Source organism: Rana temporaria, chromosome 8, assembly GCF_905171775.1.
Source record: "Rana temporaria chromosome 8, aRanTem1.1, whole genome shotgun sequence".
NCBI classification, from domain to species: domain Eukaryota; kingdom Metazoa; phylum Chordata; class Amphibia; order Anura; family Ranidae; genus Rana; species Rana temporaria.
In genome coordinates, this window is record NC_053496.1 from 35,398,629 (window position 1) to 35,415,622 (window position 16,994).

The window sequence follows — 16,994 nt, forward strand, 5'->3', positions numbered from 1 at the left end:
GGGGCACTAATCCTCCTCCTACTGACCACCAATCCTAAGGCCATATTTATTCTTACTGTCAGGCCCGGGACATTTCCTGCTCCCCGCTGGCCACAATCCAGCCCTCCTAAAGTCTGAAGGACAATAAACTGGCCCTTTGTTTGAAAACCTTGGAGACCCCTGCTCTACTTTCTTCCTCCCTAGCTTGACTGTCCCTTTCCCACCCTTTTCATTTAATAGATTTGTTCTTCCAATTATTGAATCTCTGTATTCTACAGGGCAGTCTGTATGCAAATAGCCTAGGAACACCTATTTCTCCAGACTGACACCACCCATCAAGGAAATTGATATTTGCATAAGGCCCCTTGCACACTGGGGCGTTTTTTTAATGCGGTACAGCGCTAAAAATAGCGCTGCTATACCGCATGAAAAATCATGCCCTGCAGTGTTCAATGTGAAAGCCCGAAGGCTTTCACATTGAAGCGGTGCGCTAGCAGGAGCGCACCAAAAGTCCTGCTAGCCGCATCTTTACCGTGGTATAGGAGCGGTGTGTTCACCGCGCCTTCCCATTGCGGGCGGTATTAACCCTTTTTCGGCCGCTAGCGGGGGTTAAAACCTCACCGCTAGCGCCCGAATATCGCGGTAAATACGACGGTATAGCCGCGCTACAAATGGCGCGGCTATACCGTCACCGCGGCTCCACGCTGCAATGTGAAAGCAGCCTAACTCCTCCACAGCTTTCATCAGGACTGAGGGCTCTTGAGAGGATGTACAGCACCCTGCCAGCCCTCCCCACCAACCTTAATCTAGAGTCTAAAATAATGCATGTAATGAAAACCCTGCAGTAAAGGGTAAATGGGGCATAAGGGTTAAGGCACCATCAGATAGATATACATAGGGTCCAAACAAAAAGTCACTACAATATATGATCGGGAATGTCCACAACACTTGTGGCAGCTGGATCCAAGAGGAAGGGGGGGAAGGAGAAACCAATGAAGGCAAAATATAAGCAGATTAAACAGCCACTTTAAACGACAATAGTTTGTTGCAGCTTGTTATGTGTCTTGTGATGTTCTGTGTGACAGGAAGAGAGACTGAAATCAGAGAGGACCTTAAGACAGCAGGAGGTGACCTCCCTCCAGACAGACTTGAACTCTCAGCGGTCTCTGGTGGCTTCACTGAACACTCGAATAGATGAGCTGAACAATGAACTTGCCGCACAGAGGAGGAAACACGCCGTCAATCTGAAGGATCTGACCAAACAGCTCCAGCAAGGTGACGACCTGACCGGCCACACTGCCCGCAGGCATGGCCACTATTAGGCTAATTTTGAAAGTGGAAGTCTTTCCTAGTGACAAAAATGCAGAGATGTCTGTCAAATCCAAATATCTTACATACGGTTATGTGAACAACTAAGTGGAACCCCAGTGGAAATTGTTCACCCTTTCAACATTAGACCTTGATTCATACAGTGCCTACAGATAAATTTGATATAAAGGAACAAATAATGTATAACCTTCACATTATATTTTCATCTTGTGCTATTCCACCGCAAGTTATCCTGTTAAATGACAATACACCAAAAATCTATGAATAAAAAAATTGCATAAATATACCATGCACGTGTTATATATTCAAATGGTGCTCTCTACTTCTAAGAAAACTTATGCTCCCCTGCTATGGGTTCACAAAGAATATCGTGTCACAAAACTACAAAGAAAAATTAATATATCATTTTTCTTTGTAGTTTTGTGACACGATATTCTTTGTGAACCCATAGCAGGGGAGCATACGTTTTCTTAGAAGTAGAGAGCACCATTTTGAATATATGACACGTGCATGGTATATTTATGTAATTTTTTTTATTCATAGATTTTTGGTGTATTGTCATTTAACAGGATAACTTGCGGTGGAATGGCACAAGGTGACATTTATAGGTGTTAATAACCGCAACTATTGCACATGATTAGGTGGATGTAGGTCACCCACTAAGGTAGCGCAATCCATATATCCTACTAATTCTACTTTGGGCGTGCTATAGAGTGACTTGCACATTTTTTGATTGCAGCAAACCATCCAACATGGAACAAATTTGTTTTTTTCCATTAGCGCCAGTAACACCCGTCTCATATTTATTTTCATGATCTAAATACAAAAATAAACATAAAAAAAATAAAAGAATATAAGCGCAAGATTACAGCTGATCTATGAACATATAGGCAAAGATGGAGTTGTTTAGTCACAGTAATACAAGGAATTATCGAGAATTGGCACAAGTCGGGATATAGCTGAGCTGCAGCATTATCAAACATGTAAATGTGCTGGGGGGGGGGGGGGGGGGGGTGTAGGATTATACTAAAAAGTCCATAGTTCCTAAATCCATTATAAGCTTCTCAATGAGACTGAAGTGATCTCTGCAATATATAAAGGAAACAGCAACAAGTGCAGTATATAGGAAAATACCTTAAAGACTGTGCATAAGGATAAGAACAATGTCCTCCACCCAATGGAAATGAAATGAAATGAAACCAGAAATCCTGGAGCGTACCTGTCCCTTTTTCTCAAGCCTAAGGGCATGCTAATAGACAGTTGGACACTTTTTATTATTATTATTATTATTATTATTATTATTATACAGGTTTTATATAGCGCCAACAGTTTGTGCAGCACTTAACAAAATAAAAGGCAGACGTTGCATTACAATTTGGTACAAGAGAATCAGAGGGCCCTGCTCATTTAAAGCTTACAATCTAAAAAGGGAGATTCAATCGATACAAAATGTAAATATCTGTGGGGGATGAGCTGATGGTGGAAGTAAAACGGTGTTACTTTAGAAGCAGGATAGGCTTCTTTAAAGAGAAGAGTTTTCAGGGATCGTCTATATATGGATAGATTAGGGGACAGTCGGACAGATTGGGGTAGGGAGTTCCAAAGGCTGGGAGAAGCTCTAGATAAATCCTGGAGGCGAGCATTGGAGGAGGTCACGAGGGAGCTAGAGAACAGGAGGTCTTGGGAGGACCGAAAAGAGGGGCTTGGTTGGTATTATGGGACTAGGTTAGTGATGTAGTTGTGGGCAGAGTTGTGGATGGCTTTGTAAATTATTAGTAGTACTTTGAATTTTATTCGTTGGGTGAGTAGAAGCCAGTGGAGGGATTGGAAGAGAGGGGTGGAAAACACTGAATGGTTGCTAAGGTGGATGAGTTATGCAGCGGCATTCATGATGGACTGAAGGGGGTATAGTCTTTGTAAAGGTAATCCAATGAGGAGGGAGTTGCAGTAGTCGAGGCGAGAGATGACGAGGGCGTGGATTAGAAGCTTAGGGGCGTATTCTGGAAATGTTGTGGAGGCTAAGGCGGCATTATTTGGACAGGGTTTGGATGTGGGCCTGAAAGAACAGTTAAGAGTCTAAGGTTGCCCCTAGCACCCTGGTATGTGGGGACGGACTGATAGATGGGCCATTGATCTTGATCGAGAAGTCAGGGGAAGGGTTACGCGGGGGAGGAAATATTAAGAGCTCAGTTTTAGATGGATTCAGTTTGAGGAAGTCATTTGACATCCAGGTTGATGTCTGTTAGTAAATCAGTGATGAATGATGAGATTGATGGGGTGAGCTGAGGGGCAGAGAGATGGATTTGGGTGTCATTGGCATATAAATGGTAGTGGAAGCCATGCTATATGATATATGTATCTGTTATATACAGTACATGTATGCACATGAGCATGTCCTTAGGCTTGAAAAAGGAACAGGTACGCTCTGAAACATGTAACCATGTTCCCCACATTGCGGCCCTTCTAGGTGTGACGACACTTCCAGTCTTGTGCTGTTCATGTGCTCCAGGGTGGCTCTTTTCTGGTGTCCTACGCCGCTCCTGATGGCGGTATCTGCTTCCTGGGTTCTGAAGACGCATTGAGGCTCAACAAATAACTGCACTGGGTGGATGACATGCTCTTATCCTTATGTCGCACCTTGTGAGTTGCCATTTATAATTTATGATATGCTTTTCCTATATACTGCACTTAGCTGGCTCCCTAGGCTGTTTCCTCGGTCTCCGTAATAGTGGAGTATTTGCTGCAAAATTACAGTATTCTAGTAGAAGAACCTTAAAACTAGGGTTGTCCCGATACCACTTTTTTAAGACAGAGTACAAGTACCGATCCTTTTTTTTATGGCAATTGCAATTTTTATTTAATTTTTTAGCCCTGTTGGGGGCTTTGGTGAGATATCAGGGGTCTTAACAGACCTCTAACATCTCCCCTTTGAGACTAAGGACACAGATTCACCAGTCCCTTTCTCAGCTGCACTGAAAATGAATGGACAGGAGACAGAGGCTCCTATCCATTCATAAACTGAAGCATCGTAAACACAGATTACGATGCTCAGTTATATGAATGAACAGTGTCCGTGATCACTGACTCGGCTCATTCAGAAAAGGTTGGAGCCGCTCCTACCTCCGCTCTCCATCCTGACATAGGGGGCGGAGGAGGACTTGGAGGGTGACACAGAGCTCAAAGGTGGACATGGAGGGTGACACAGAGCGCGGAGGGGGAGATCGGCAGCACGGAGGGGAGAGAAGAACAACCGAGGAGGACAGCAGTAGCACGGAGGGGGGACACGGAGCGCGAAGGGGGAGTGCAGAAGAACAGAGGAGGACAGCAGTTGCACAGAGGGGAGACACGGAGCTCGGAGGGGGAGAACAGAATAATGGTGAAGGACAGCATCTGCACGAAGGGGGGGACGCGGAGGGGGAAAGCAGCACAGAGGGGGGAACTGGAGGAGGATACAGGTACAGTTGGGTATCGGGTGAAGCATCGGAGCATTCTCCCAGAGTACTCCAGAGGGAAATGCTTGGTATCGGTACTGATACTAGTATCGCTATCGGGACAACCCTACTTAAAACAACTGTAATGATGGTGGAAATGTTGTGGTTTGGGGTTGCTGGGTAGCTCCAGTCAACTCTCAATTCTGCATCATGTTGAAGTGTGTTGGAGAAGAATGTGAGGCCATCTGTCCAAAGGTTCAAGTTGAAGTGAAAATTTGTCTTTCAACACAATATTGATCCAAAGCACAGCAACCAATCCAACAAGGAATGACCTAGAGCAGGGGTGTGGTCCACAACCTCCTGTTCTGGGATGGCGGGCTTGCAGGTTGCCATCCCAGAGCATCAGGGTTGTGGGGGAAGCAAGCGGCTGCGGAGAAGAGCTGCAGAAGTTGATGCTGCCTGTATAGTGGTAGTGATACCAAATGCGCTTTGCCTGGGACAGTAACAGACCCATAGAGTAGAGTGGGCTGTGTCTGTGTCTGCTCTGCATATGCAGATTGGACATGGACCTGTCATCCGCCTATTCTATTCCCGTGACCAGTTACCAAGTCGCTTAGGTGGCCCTTGTTCTTCAAAAGGTTGGGCATAGCCTAGACTAGAGGGTTATGGACTGCCCAAGTCAATGCCTTGATTTGATACCCATTAAGATTTTGCAGGGTGAGACGTACAGTTCATAGATGAACTACAAATATATTGCAACTAAAAGGATTTTGCATAGAGAAGGATCAAGTATTTCAGAGAGTCAATATCGGAGGCTGGTGGGCAGTTATACAAAATGGTAATTTCCGCTACAGGGGTCACTACCAGCTTCTGATACCAAGGGTGTACTTACCTTTTCTACAGTGCACCATTACATTTATTCCTATATTTTCTTTTTTTTTTTTCTTCTTCTTCTTCTTCTTTTCCTATTTCAAGTAGATCACCTTTATCTGTAAGCACTGTTTGAATACAGATCAAATGTTTGCCTCTTCAAATATGTTGAGAGAACCAAAAAAAAGTTTTATGGGGTGCACTTAATTTTTGACATGACGCTATATATAACATTAGGTTCTAAGGGGGTGTGAACAAATTCCTAATTAACCCTTTGCACACTGTTCTACATATTTTTTTAGCAAACTTTTGCATGAAAACAGTCATTATTGGTTTGCTTATATTGCAATACATGTGCAAACTGGTCAGTGATTTTTCTCTGGTCAGTTTCAGATTAGTGATATTAAAGCTTTATTTTTATTTTTTTACATTAAAATAACAAACATGTCATACTTCCCTGCTCTGTGTAATGGTTTTGCACAGAGCAGCCCTGATCCTCCTCTTCTCAGGTCCCCCCGCCTGCACTCCTGGCCCCTCCCTCTTGCCACCAGAACAAACCGCTTGCTATGGGGGAACACAGGCAGGCTCGCTACAGAGCGCTGCTCTGCGTGTCTATTCAAACACAGAGCTGCATCTCAGCCCTGCCCCTCTCTCTTGTCACTGGCTGTGATTGACAGCAGCGGGAGCCAAAGGCTGCCATCTCACCCGATGAGGAGAGAGTCCCCAGAGAGCCGAGGAATGAACGTAAAAAACCTTGAACTTTTATAACTACCGTATTTATCGGGGTATTGCGCGCACCCCTAATGTGGACCCGCATTCCTGTAAAAAAAAACATTTTAGTACTTAGTTTTGGTGTCTTGCGCGGCGTCCATCGGTGGTGTCCTCCTCGTCGGGTCCGGCGTCCGTCTGCGGCTTCGGTGGTGTCCTCTTCCTCGTCGGGTCCGTCTGCGGCTTCGGTGGTGTCCTCCTCGTCGGGTCCGGCGGCCGTCTGCGGCTTCGGTGGTGTCCTCCTCCTCGTCAGGTCCGTCTGCGGCTTCGGTGGTGTCCTCCCGCGCTGTTCCCCGTCGAATTGCCGCTTCCCGCGCTCAGTTTTAATGCCTGCTCCGACATATACCGTCGTGCAGTACACTCGCGTACATTCGGCCAGGCTCGGCTTCGCTCCTGCTCACGCTCTGTGACGTTTATGCTTGACTACGAGCGAAGCCGAGCCTGGCTGAATGTACGCGAGTGTACTGCGCTCTGTATATGTTGGCGCAGGCATTCAAACACATCACGGGTACGGGCGTATATCGCGCACCCACGATTTTGCCCTTATTTTCAGGGCAAAATAGTGCGCGGTATACGCCCATAAATACGGTACTTTAACTGGTGTAAAATGCCAAGGATGTGGTTATAGCATACCTTGCTGAGTACACCGGGGGTTATTTACAAAGGCAAATGCACTTTGCACTTCAAGTGCAAAGTGCACTTGGGAGTGCAGTCGCGGTAGATCTGAAATTAGGGGACGCTCTGCTGATTTTATTATCCAATCATGTGCAAGCTAAAATGCTATGTTTTTTTTTTCCTTGCATGTCCAGCTCGGATCTACAGCAACTGCACTTTCAGTGTAACTTCAGGTGCACTTTGCAGTTGTAGTTTGCACTTGTAGTGCAAAGTGGATTTGCCTTTCGTAAATAACCCCCATAGTGCCAATATGAGACAGACAGTTGAGAAGCTTCAGATTTAGGTCTCATAACTGACCTGCCCCATGTTTCTAGAAATGGAAAGATGTCTGTACTTATGTATATGTGGGAGTGAGATATACTGTAAATTCAATAGTGAGTGTGTGTATATATGTGTGTGTGTATATATATGTATATGTGTGTGTATATATATATGTATGTATGTGTGTGTGTGTGTGTGTGTGTGTATGTATATATATGTGTATATATGTATATGTATATATATATATATATATATATATATATATATATATATATATATATATACAAATGTGTGTGTGTGTGTGTGTGTGTGTGTGTATATATATATATATATATACAAATGTGTGTGTGTGTGTGTGTATATATATATATATATATGTGTGTGTGTGTGTGTGTGTGTGTGTGTGTGTGTATGTATATATATATATATATACTCACACTCATACACACTCAAATCCCAACCACGGTACTAGCTGCCTGGAGTTTACATGTGCCTGCGTGGGTTTCTTCAGGGTACTCCAATTTTTTCCCACACTCCAAAGACATGCTGATGGGTTAATTGGTTCCTATCTAATTGGCCCTAGTATGTGTATGTATGAATGTGAGTTGAGGACATTAGATTGTAAGCTCCTTGAGCGCAGGGACTGATGAAAATGTATGCAAAGCGCTGCGTGCATTGACTACTACTAATAATAATATCCCCACATCTCTATCATATAAGGTGCTGAAGGGTTATGCTCACATGTTAATATTGAACATACTGATATACACCCTTACACATTTCTCCCAAACTTTTACATAATAGGGTCTCCTGTTTTTCATGAGTATCAACACAAGACAAACCAGTCAGCATTTCTCCTTATTCCTGACCATAACTGATCTAGTGTTATAAATACAAAGAATAGAGCCGGCAACTCCAAATATCTTTTGTTGCCTCTTTATCGGTGCATAAAAAAGTGAGTAAAAATATACTGTGGCTCATGCGTTTCGGCTTACAAGCCTTGATAGGGGTGCCCAAAAACTTCAGAGTGCTCCAGGGCACCCTTACATCACGCACATCGCTTTAATACTCAGATTAACGGGTTGAGGTGGTAAACGAAGAATAGGGTAGTCAATGTTGCTGCTTTAAAAAAAAAAAATTCACCTGTTTTTTAACTACTATTGGGAGAGTCCACTCTAAAAGCTTGATGACATGGTGTGGCTGGGGAGCAGTAAAAACAGGGTAGTTTCAGTGTGGCAGTTTGGCATTTTGGGGGTTAAAGCAGGTGGTGGGGAGATGATTTATCGCCTCATCACCGCTTGTCAGACACCCTCTGAAGAGTAAACCACTACGGATTGCTTTTCAGATGGATGGCAGTAAACGATCCCTAAGAAGCCAAAACTTTGATATCTTTCTCTCTCATCTTATCACCCATTTATTAGGGTGGAGATGACCTTTAAGAGGGGCAAACCAGCGTGCCAGGGTAGCTCTGACAGTCCTCTCTTAGGTGAATAAACGGATTAACGTTGTACATGCATGTCACTGTTCCTGTACTATGCTTTAAGAAGAAAAGTTTAAGGATGTTTATGGAGTTCCTGATTTCCTTTTATTCATGCAGCGAGGAAGAGGATGGAGCAAATGGAGAATGGCAACTATGAGAAGGAGGTCAGCAGTATGGGCAGCAGGTCCAGCTCTTCAGGTAAGGGATCCGCTCTCAGATTTAAATGTGATTCCCTGACTCAGGGCTCCACCTTCTGGTCACAGCAGGACTGGCAGCACTTCACGTTTTACTGTACAATCAAATGTTATCGTTTTTTTCCTTACAAAGTTTTCATTATACACTATTTATGTAGTGGCAATAGTTTGCACAGCAATGATGATAGTAAGGATGATCAGCTTTGCAGCACTTCTGCCAGAATAAATGACCTTGAGGCTCCATGAAGGAGCTATCAATCAAGTGCTTTGATCCTTCCCCGTGAGGCAGTGCTACCTGTAGCTGGGAGTATCACAGGACACGGAAAGCCAAAGACGTGGCTTTTTTTCCTTTTTATTTACTGATCTGTAGCATGTGGAATGCTGTTGCAGTCCTGCCGAGACTAGGGGTAAGCCTACATATTGTTGCCACTGCAAGGCAAGAAGTGAGTCTCTGCCAGGATCAGCAGGTATTGTCTACCAAATGCAATCCACATTAAAACCAAAACCAGATTTTACATTTTATTTTGAAGGCTGTAATATGATTTTTTTTTAAATGGCCCCTGCACATTCCCCCCCCCCCCCCAGCTTGGGACCCCTGCACATTCCCCCCCCCCCCCCAGCTTGGGACCCCGGAAAATTGCCCCCCCCCCCCCCCCAGCTCAGGACCCCTGCACATTACACATTGCCCCTTCCTACCTTTCTGGCGCATGTATGCAGAGGGGGAGATAAAGCAGCACAGAACAGAAGGCCGGAACTGATGGAGTTAACTTTTCATATTAACAATGCTAATGATTGGTTGCTAGGACCACCTAGCAACCAATCACCTGCTGGTTAACTTGAAACGTTAAGTCCAGCAGTTGCCGTCCTCTCTCCAGCTCCGCTCACTGTCTCTCTCCCCTGCTGTGTGGCGCAATATGAGAGCGACGGCCGGCCCTGGGTGTCAATCATCCAGGTCCGCACACTGGCACCCCGCACCCTGTCACAGTTCACTTCTCCCTGCCCTGAATGTCAGTGCTGCTTCCTGTGTCCGTCACCCAGCTTAACTCGCGGGGGGTCGCTGTGCTGACAAACCACCCTAATGTGTGGCACCTGGGGTGGACCGCACCGCCGTCCCCCCCCATTGCAACTTTAAAACCTTTATCTCTGAATACAATACAATAAAGTACTGCTCTAAGTAAAACATGTAAAAAAAATGTGATAAATGATCAGACAATTTAATGTGATAGGAGTCCAATGAGGAACCATAAATTGATATCAAAGTCCATGCAAGTGTCTTGTATACTTGTATAAGGACAAAAAAAATCCAGTGTTTGTTTCTTTATCTAGATCTCAATATATACTCCAGCAAACCATATGTAGTGGACTACAAAACCCCTCCTTCCCAAAACATAAATCCCATGCCCTCATGGTGCTCACACTCAAATTGTGCACTCGCCAGACCTCTAAGACCCTGGGGGGGGGGGGGGTCCATAATAGCTTATATTTGCACTGTCCTTCCAGTCTTCCAACTCTCCTCCATTTCAGCTTCTTTGAAGATTTCGAAGGCTGCCTCTGACATTCTATCAAACACAAAGCTCTGATTGACCAAGTTAGAGATTGTGATGTCATCAGCCCATCCCTCCGACTCAGCCAATTGGAGGAAGCTTTGTATTCATTGGTAGAATAGAAAGCTACCAATGAATGGCTGAGTGCCACTCATGATGCTATTTTGTTGCTGGTGGGAGGAACACAGTGCTGTATGTAGCTGAGGCAGTGGGCACACATGTTGGTGAAGGGAATAGTTGGTTTGGGCCTATTTAAAGGATGTTAACCTTTTACAAAAAAATAATAAATGCACATTTTTTTGCAAGGAAAAAAATATGCATTTTTTTTTCTATTTAGTTTTTAGGATCCCGTAAAGCATTGCACAACAATCGGCAGATCGTGCGCGTAATGCCAACGCTCCTGCAGACTGTCTGTGTAGCTGTTTGCCTATAAATCTGATACAGGCAGGCATTTACTGAATGACCGGTTTCTCAATGAACTACCTAGAGTGCTCATCAGCACCCTGCTAGTTCATTGAGATGTACAAGCCATCAGCCGCAAAGACTGACGATACTTGCAGTTCATTGATTCACAGGGATCTGGAAGAAATGTGCCCCCTTCATTGGTGTCAGTGGGGGGAATTATGCCCCATTGTGTGTATCAGTGGATGAAATAGTGCCCCAATGACTAATCTCCTCTGCCTAGGGGACCTTTCTCCACTATTCTGCTCTTCTTTTCCCTCTTCCTATTCCATTATCTCCTCTCACCTCTCACTTCCCTCTTCACCATCTTTTTCCCAAAATTTGTGGACCGATCCACATCCCAGCTTCTGAGACCTACAGCTCAGACACCATGTGCTGACCCCCAGGTTTGACTGGAGGGTTATTTTCGTTCAACGGTTAATTTTATAAAACACATTTAGGTATATTATTCTGATATGCTTTACTGTTCATATCCCCTGAGTGGGATTGTTACAGATATATATATATATATATATATATATATATAATTGGGGGAAAATAATATATTTCAATATCAAATATTGTACCGGAAATAGTGCCCCAAGGGCCGGATAAAAAGCAAACCAAGAGCCACACCTGGCCCCCGGGCCACTGTTTGGAGACCCCTGTTTTTAAAGTGAAAATAAACATGGAATGAGCTTTAACCGTTTGCCGACCGCTGCATGACAATATACGTTGGCAGAATGGCACGGCTGCGCAAAGGGACGTACCTGTATGTCCCCTTTAAATCGCTTCATAGTGGGCGGCGCGTGTGCCCACCACATGCTCCGTAAGTGTGACCACAGGTCCCTCAGACTCAATGTTCCCCGGGTGCCCGCAATCTGGTCACGAACTGCAGAACGGGGAGATACCTTTGTAAACTAGGCATTTCCCTGTTCTGTCTAGTGACAGGACAGTGATCTACTGCTCCCTGACATCAGGAGCAGTGATCACTGTCATGTCACTTGTAGCCCAGTCCCAACACAGTTAGAATCACTCCCTAGGACACACTTAACCCCTTGATCGCCCCCTAGTGTTTAACCCCTTCCCTGTCAGTGTCATTTACAGTAATCCGTGCATTTTTATAGCACAGATCGCTGTATAAATGACAGTGGTCACAAAATATCGTCAAGTGTCCGATGTGTCTGCCATAATGTCGCAGTTACTAATAAAGAAAAAAAAAGTAAATACCATAAATCTATCCCCTATTTTGTAGACTGTTAAAGTGATGCAGTGCCGAAACGCAAAAAAAGGCCTGGTCATTGGGCAGCCAAATCTTCCAGGGCTGAAGTGGTTAAAGAAACCCTGTCACCAGACCTGTGTAATTAAAAAAAAATTTGTTGTAATAGGTCTGCACTTTTTCCCGCTGATAGACTAGAGAACACCTCTACCTTTACCTCTACTTTTTATGGAGAGGGGGAGGTGTTCTGCTGTCCTGTCATTGGGTGCCAACACTGCTCCTCAATAGATGTAGTACCATACGTTAGCGGTGTCATCCAAGGACAGGAAGTGTGTTACAAGCAGGATCAGCAGGTGAAAATAAAGTCTTCTAGTCGGTCTGATGTCATAACCGCTTCCTCTTCTTGCTTGGTGGCGGTGGGGGGCAGGCATTCTTCTAGGGCTGAACGGTGCTCACGTCCTGATCGGAGCTGGACCGAGGAGGACGTTGGGGACAGCACTGGAGCATCCACAGGGTAGATACGTTTTGGCAATTTTTATTTATTTTTTTCAACAGAGGAGTTTCACGTTAATACGTTTTCCAGGCTAAATACACAAATGCCTAAATCGGGGATCCTCAAATTACGGCCCTCCAGCTGTTGCGGAACTACACTTTCCATGAGGCTTTGTAAAACTCTGACATTCAGACATGACTAGGCATGATGGGAATTGTAGTTCCTGAACAACTGGAGGGCCGTAGTTTGAAGACCCTTGCCCTAAATGTCTCTCCCTGCCGTGATGAAGGGTTAAGCGTCTTTTCCAGGGAAGCCTCTGCAGTTGTGTTGCTGTGGGAGTTTTCCCTATCCTCTTACTCTCATTTCTGATACATAAATCACACATTGTACCTGCCAGCGGGTTGGACCCATTACTCCTGCATTGTGCAGTTATACATCTGTAATTGGAGTGATTTCGGTAATGATACTTAAAGATAAGTATTCCCCCCCGCTGACGCGATTGTTTAGCTGCTGGAATAACAATACGCTGAGTGTTGCACTCAAACCATCGGGGCACATTAACTCCGTAGTATTGTGGTGTTTACAGCTGATTTCTGCTGGATTAACCACCAGCGTTCACTTTCCTCCTACACAGCACAAAATTCTTTGATTACATTTCTTGTATCCTCTCATCATGACATGGCAAACAATGAATGGCTGCTTTTACAGGGACAGTTTATGAAAAGGAGAACATTTTATCAATTTCAGTTTTGTGCGTAAAATCACTTCAGCTTTATAGTAATTTATTTTCATCTGCCTGTTGTGTGTTCTGCTTCCTGAGGGGGATCTTGTACTTTAGGAGACGAGAGATAAAGTAATTCTGGTCATAGATAAGTAGCAGTGCCGATCCTGACCTCCCTGGGGCCCTAAGCAAAATGACATGTCACATTTAAAGTTGAGAAGCGGGGGGGAGGGGGTGTTCTGCTGTCAAAAATGACATCTTAGATTAAAGCAGTGCTTCTCAATTATTTTCTGTCATGCCCCCCCTAGGAAGAAGAAAACATTTCGCGCCCCCCCCGCGCGACTGTAAATAGTATCATTTGTCTATAAAATTGTTATAAGTACACCTCTGCATAACACCGTATCCTTATTAACGTATAAGAGAATAAAAAAATAAAGAAATGTGGATCAATTTACAACAAAGAATACGCCTCGCTACATAAGCCTCGTCATATTTCCTCCTCTTAGTCTTCAGGAGACTTTCTGTTATCTCCTTCTCTCTCCGCCTGTCTTCTCATCCCTGTTAAAAAAAATTCCATGATGTCACTTGAGGGTCTGCTACACTTCGTGTCTACAAAGAGTCACACAGGCGGGTTTGGCCAATCAGGATAGAGCATTATGTCTATCCAATCGGGTCTGTTCTCCTCGAAAGGGTCACGTGGTCCTCCGCGTCGGGCTGCTACTGGGGCTGCGCTGGGACAATCTCAAGTGAGTATGCAGTATTTGCCGAGGTCAAACGAGCCCCCCTTTACGGAGCCTCGCGGCCCCCCAGGGGGGCGCGCCCCACTATTTGAGAAGCACTGGATTAAAGTGAGAAGCCGGGGGTGCTGACTTCTTACCTCTTCTCCTATGCAGCCAGCGAGTTAAGAAGCGGGGTGAGGGGCCGAAAATTACTTCTCACTAGGCAGGGCCTCTAGTAATCTGGGGGGCCCTCCTCGGCTTTGCGGGTCCCTAAGCGGCTTGCATAGTGAGCCTATAGGGCGGATCGGCCCTGATAAGTAGAAAAATGAAATGTTCTTTCCAACTAACATTTGATGGCCCAATCATTGTATCAGAAATTTTTCAGCGAATTCCAACATTTTTTTTTTTTTTTGCTGATCGATTTCTACTACTACCCTTGCAACTCATGCGGATTTCACTTTTTATTTATTTATTTTTTTGAACAATTAACCTACAAATTTAATAAAAAAATGTTTGATAAAAAAATTCTGTTCAGTTTTTTTTTTTAAACAAAAATCGACTTCCCACTGACCATACAAAAATCAAACGATTGGTCTACTGACTCGTTTTTTTTCATTACATTTTTCTATCCATGAATGGACAGTTTTTGGCACAGAGTCCTCCCAGCAGCACAGAAAATATTTCGGGAGAGGAGCGTTGGATAGAGAAAGGAGCAGAGTATTTCTGCAGAGGAGAATTGGGCAAGGATCCAACAGTGCCACCTGCAGGTGAGTCCTCTCACTACAGGTCCTGAGTGTCAGAGGACACCTGCTGGCGGACACAGTACTGCGATCCATGGGACCGACGGCGCTACCAACAGGTGAACCCTTTCCTGACAGAGGAATTGTGCTCCATTGTTGGTGTTGGTGTGAGGAATAGCACCCCATCATTGGTATCGGTAGGAAGAATAGTGCCTCATAATTGGATCCTGTCCAAACTGGCCCCAGTATGTATGAATGTGAGTTGGGGACCTTAGATTGTAATCTTCTTTTTAAGAGCTATATAAGTACCTGAAATAATATAGTAAAAGTCAAGAAGCAGCAGAGTACTTCCAGCAGGGTACGTATTCCTCTAGCCAACTCGCCTCTTGAAGTACTCTTCTTCTCTGCTGGAAGTTCTCTGCTGCTCCTTCCTTTGCCTAACTCTCCTCTCTTGAAATCCTCTGATCCTCTGGAGGACTCTGTTTTTTCTTCTCTCTCCTCTCCTGAAGTAGAGTCCTCCAGAGGATCAGAGTATGTCGGGAGAGGAGAGCTAGAGGAAGGAGCAGAGTCCTCCAGCAGAGCAGAGTATTTCAGGAGAGGAGAGTTGGTGGAAGGAGCAGAGGTCTGCAGCATTGAAGAGTATTTCAGGAGAGGAGAGTTGGATAGCGGAATAAGCATTTGGCAAATTTCTTATGCTTGAGACCATTTTTTTTTTTTGTTCTTTATGCCCAGGCTCTCTCAACGCTCGAAGCAGCAATGACGATCGATCTCCTGAGACCATCAGGAACGCCATGGTTGTGGACAGTTTTCCAGAAGTGGACAAGGCCGTCCTCATTGAACGGATCATCCGCCTGCAGAAAGCTCATGCCCGGAAAAATGAAAAAATAGAGTTCATGGAGGACCACATTAAGCAACTGGTGGAGGAAATTAGGAAAAAAACAAAGTACGTATGACGCTGATCTCCCAAATGTCACATGGCGGATTTCTGTCTGTCTGTGCTTCTAACACATCTCTAACACTTGTGCTGCCACTAATCCACAGCAATGTCTAATTTCACTAATCTCATGTGCTGCGCTGAGCCACAAGCCCCCGCTGTACAACACAAAATTTTAATAGTATCAGTTATTCTATAGCAATCTTTAATTAGATCTATAATTATGATTTTATTATAACCTTACGGGGCCCTCTGGCTCTCACCCCACCAGTTGCCTCTTGGTCTTCTCATTCTCTGTTTCATCTCCATTGTCCTCTGTTCCAACAATTTACTATGTATCATTTCAGCTTTGCTTGATTTTAGAGACTAGACCAGCTTTTCTCAACTAGGGTTCCTCCAGAGGTTGTTCGGGGATCTTTGAGCATTGAGAAATTTTGATCTTTGAGAAATTTCTGCCTCTCAGATATGTACCAATGATCTTTTTAATCTATCTGTAAGGGGAACATTCTACTTATTCGTCTCCATGTAAGAAGCATTCTTTCCATTGACCATCTATCGCATACCTGGTGGAGACTGGAACATTGTGGGGGCTTCTTTTGCACCTTCTGCCAAACACTCCTGAGAGTGGAGCCTGAGTGTGAAGACAAGAAGTGGTATGAGTGCAGTGTTAGCTGGCTGACTGTAGGTGTGTAGAAATCGGCACTAGGTGTGTAGAAATGGAAGCCACAGCCCTTTGGGACAAGACACCGGAACCAGAGCAGGAAGCAGTAGAGGAAAACGGAGCACGCCAAAGCGGCAACAGCAGGGTAGCATGTGACTGAATCGGCAGAGAGGGCAAGTCCAGGAAGCAAGCAAAGGTCAGTAATAGCCAGGCAACACAGTACAAAAGGCAAAGGCAGGTCCAGTAAACAAGCTGAGGTCAGAGGTAAGCAGATGAATTTAGGTGAGTCAGGAGGCAGAGGCGAAGTCCAAGGGGGGATGCCAGATCATACATGGATAGGCAAATGCAGCGCGTCGGGTCTCGGATAGGCAGGTTAGAGAACATGGAAATAAGGATCATTCTTCCCATTGACCACCAATGTTAGGGACACGCTTCCCACTGATGACCAATGTAAGGAGTGTTCTTCCCCTTTGGCCACCAATGTAAGGAGTACAAAGGAGACATCTATAAGGGAGACAATGTAAGGAGTGTTCTT

The 16,994-nt window shown here is 44.8% G+C and overlaps 1 protein-coding gene across 2 annotated transcripts in view; it reads left to right on the plus strand.

Annotated features, from left to right (window-relative positions):
* Positions 1-16,994, plus strand: part of CCDC186 (coiled-coil domain containing 186) — a 114,198-nt gene that overhangs the window by 66,388 nt on the left and 30,816 nt on the right. Inside the window, exons 12-15 of one of the 2 annotated variants that reach the window (XM_040361568.1) lie at positions 1,065-1,254; positions 8,911-8,991; positions 12,619-12,705; positions 15,597-15,807. In XM_040361568.1, coding sequence (XP_040217502.1) covers positions 1,065-1,254; positions 8,911-8,991; positions 12,619-12,705; positions 15,597-15,807 — 569 coding nt within the window. The remainder of the gene's footprint in view (positions 1-1,064; positions 1,255-8,910; positions 8,992-12,618; positions 12,706-15,596; positions 15,808-16,994) is intronic. The other variant, XM_040361569.1, reaches the window with a different exon arrangement.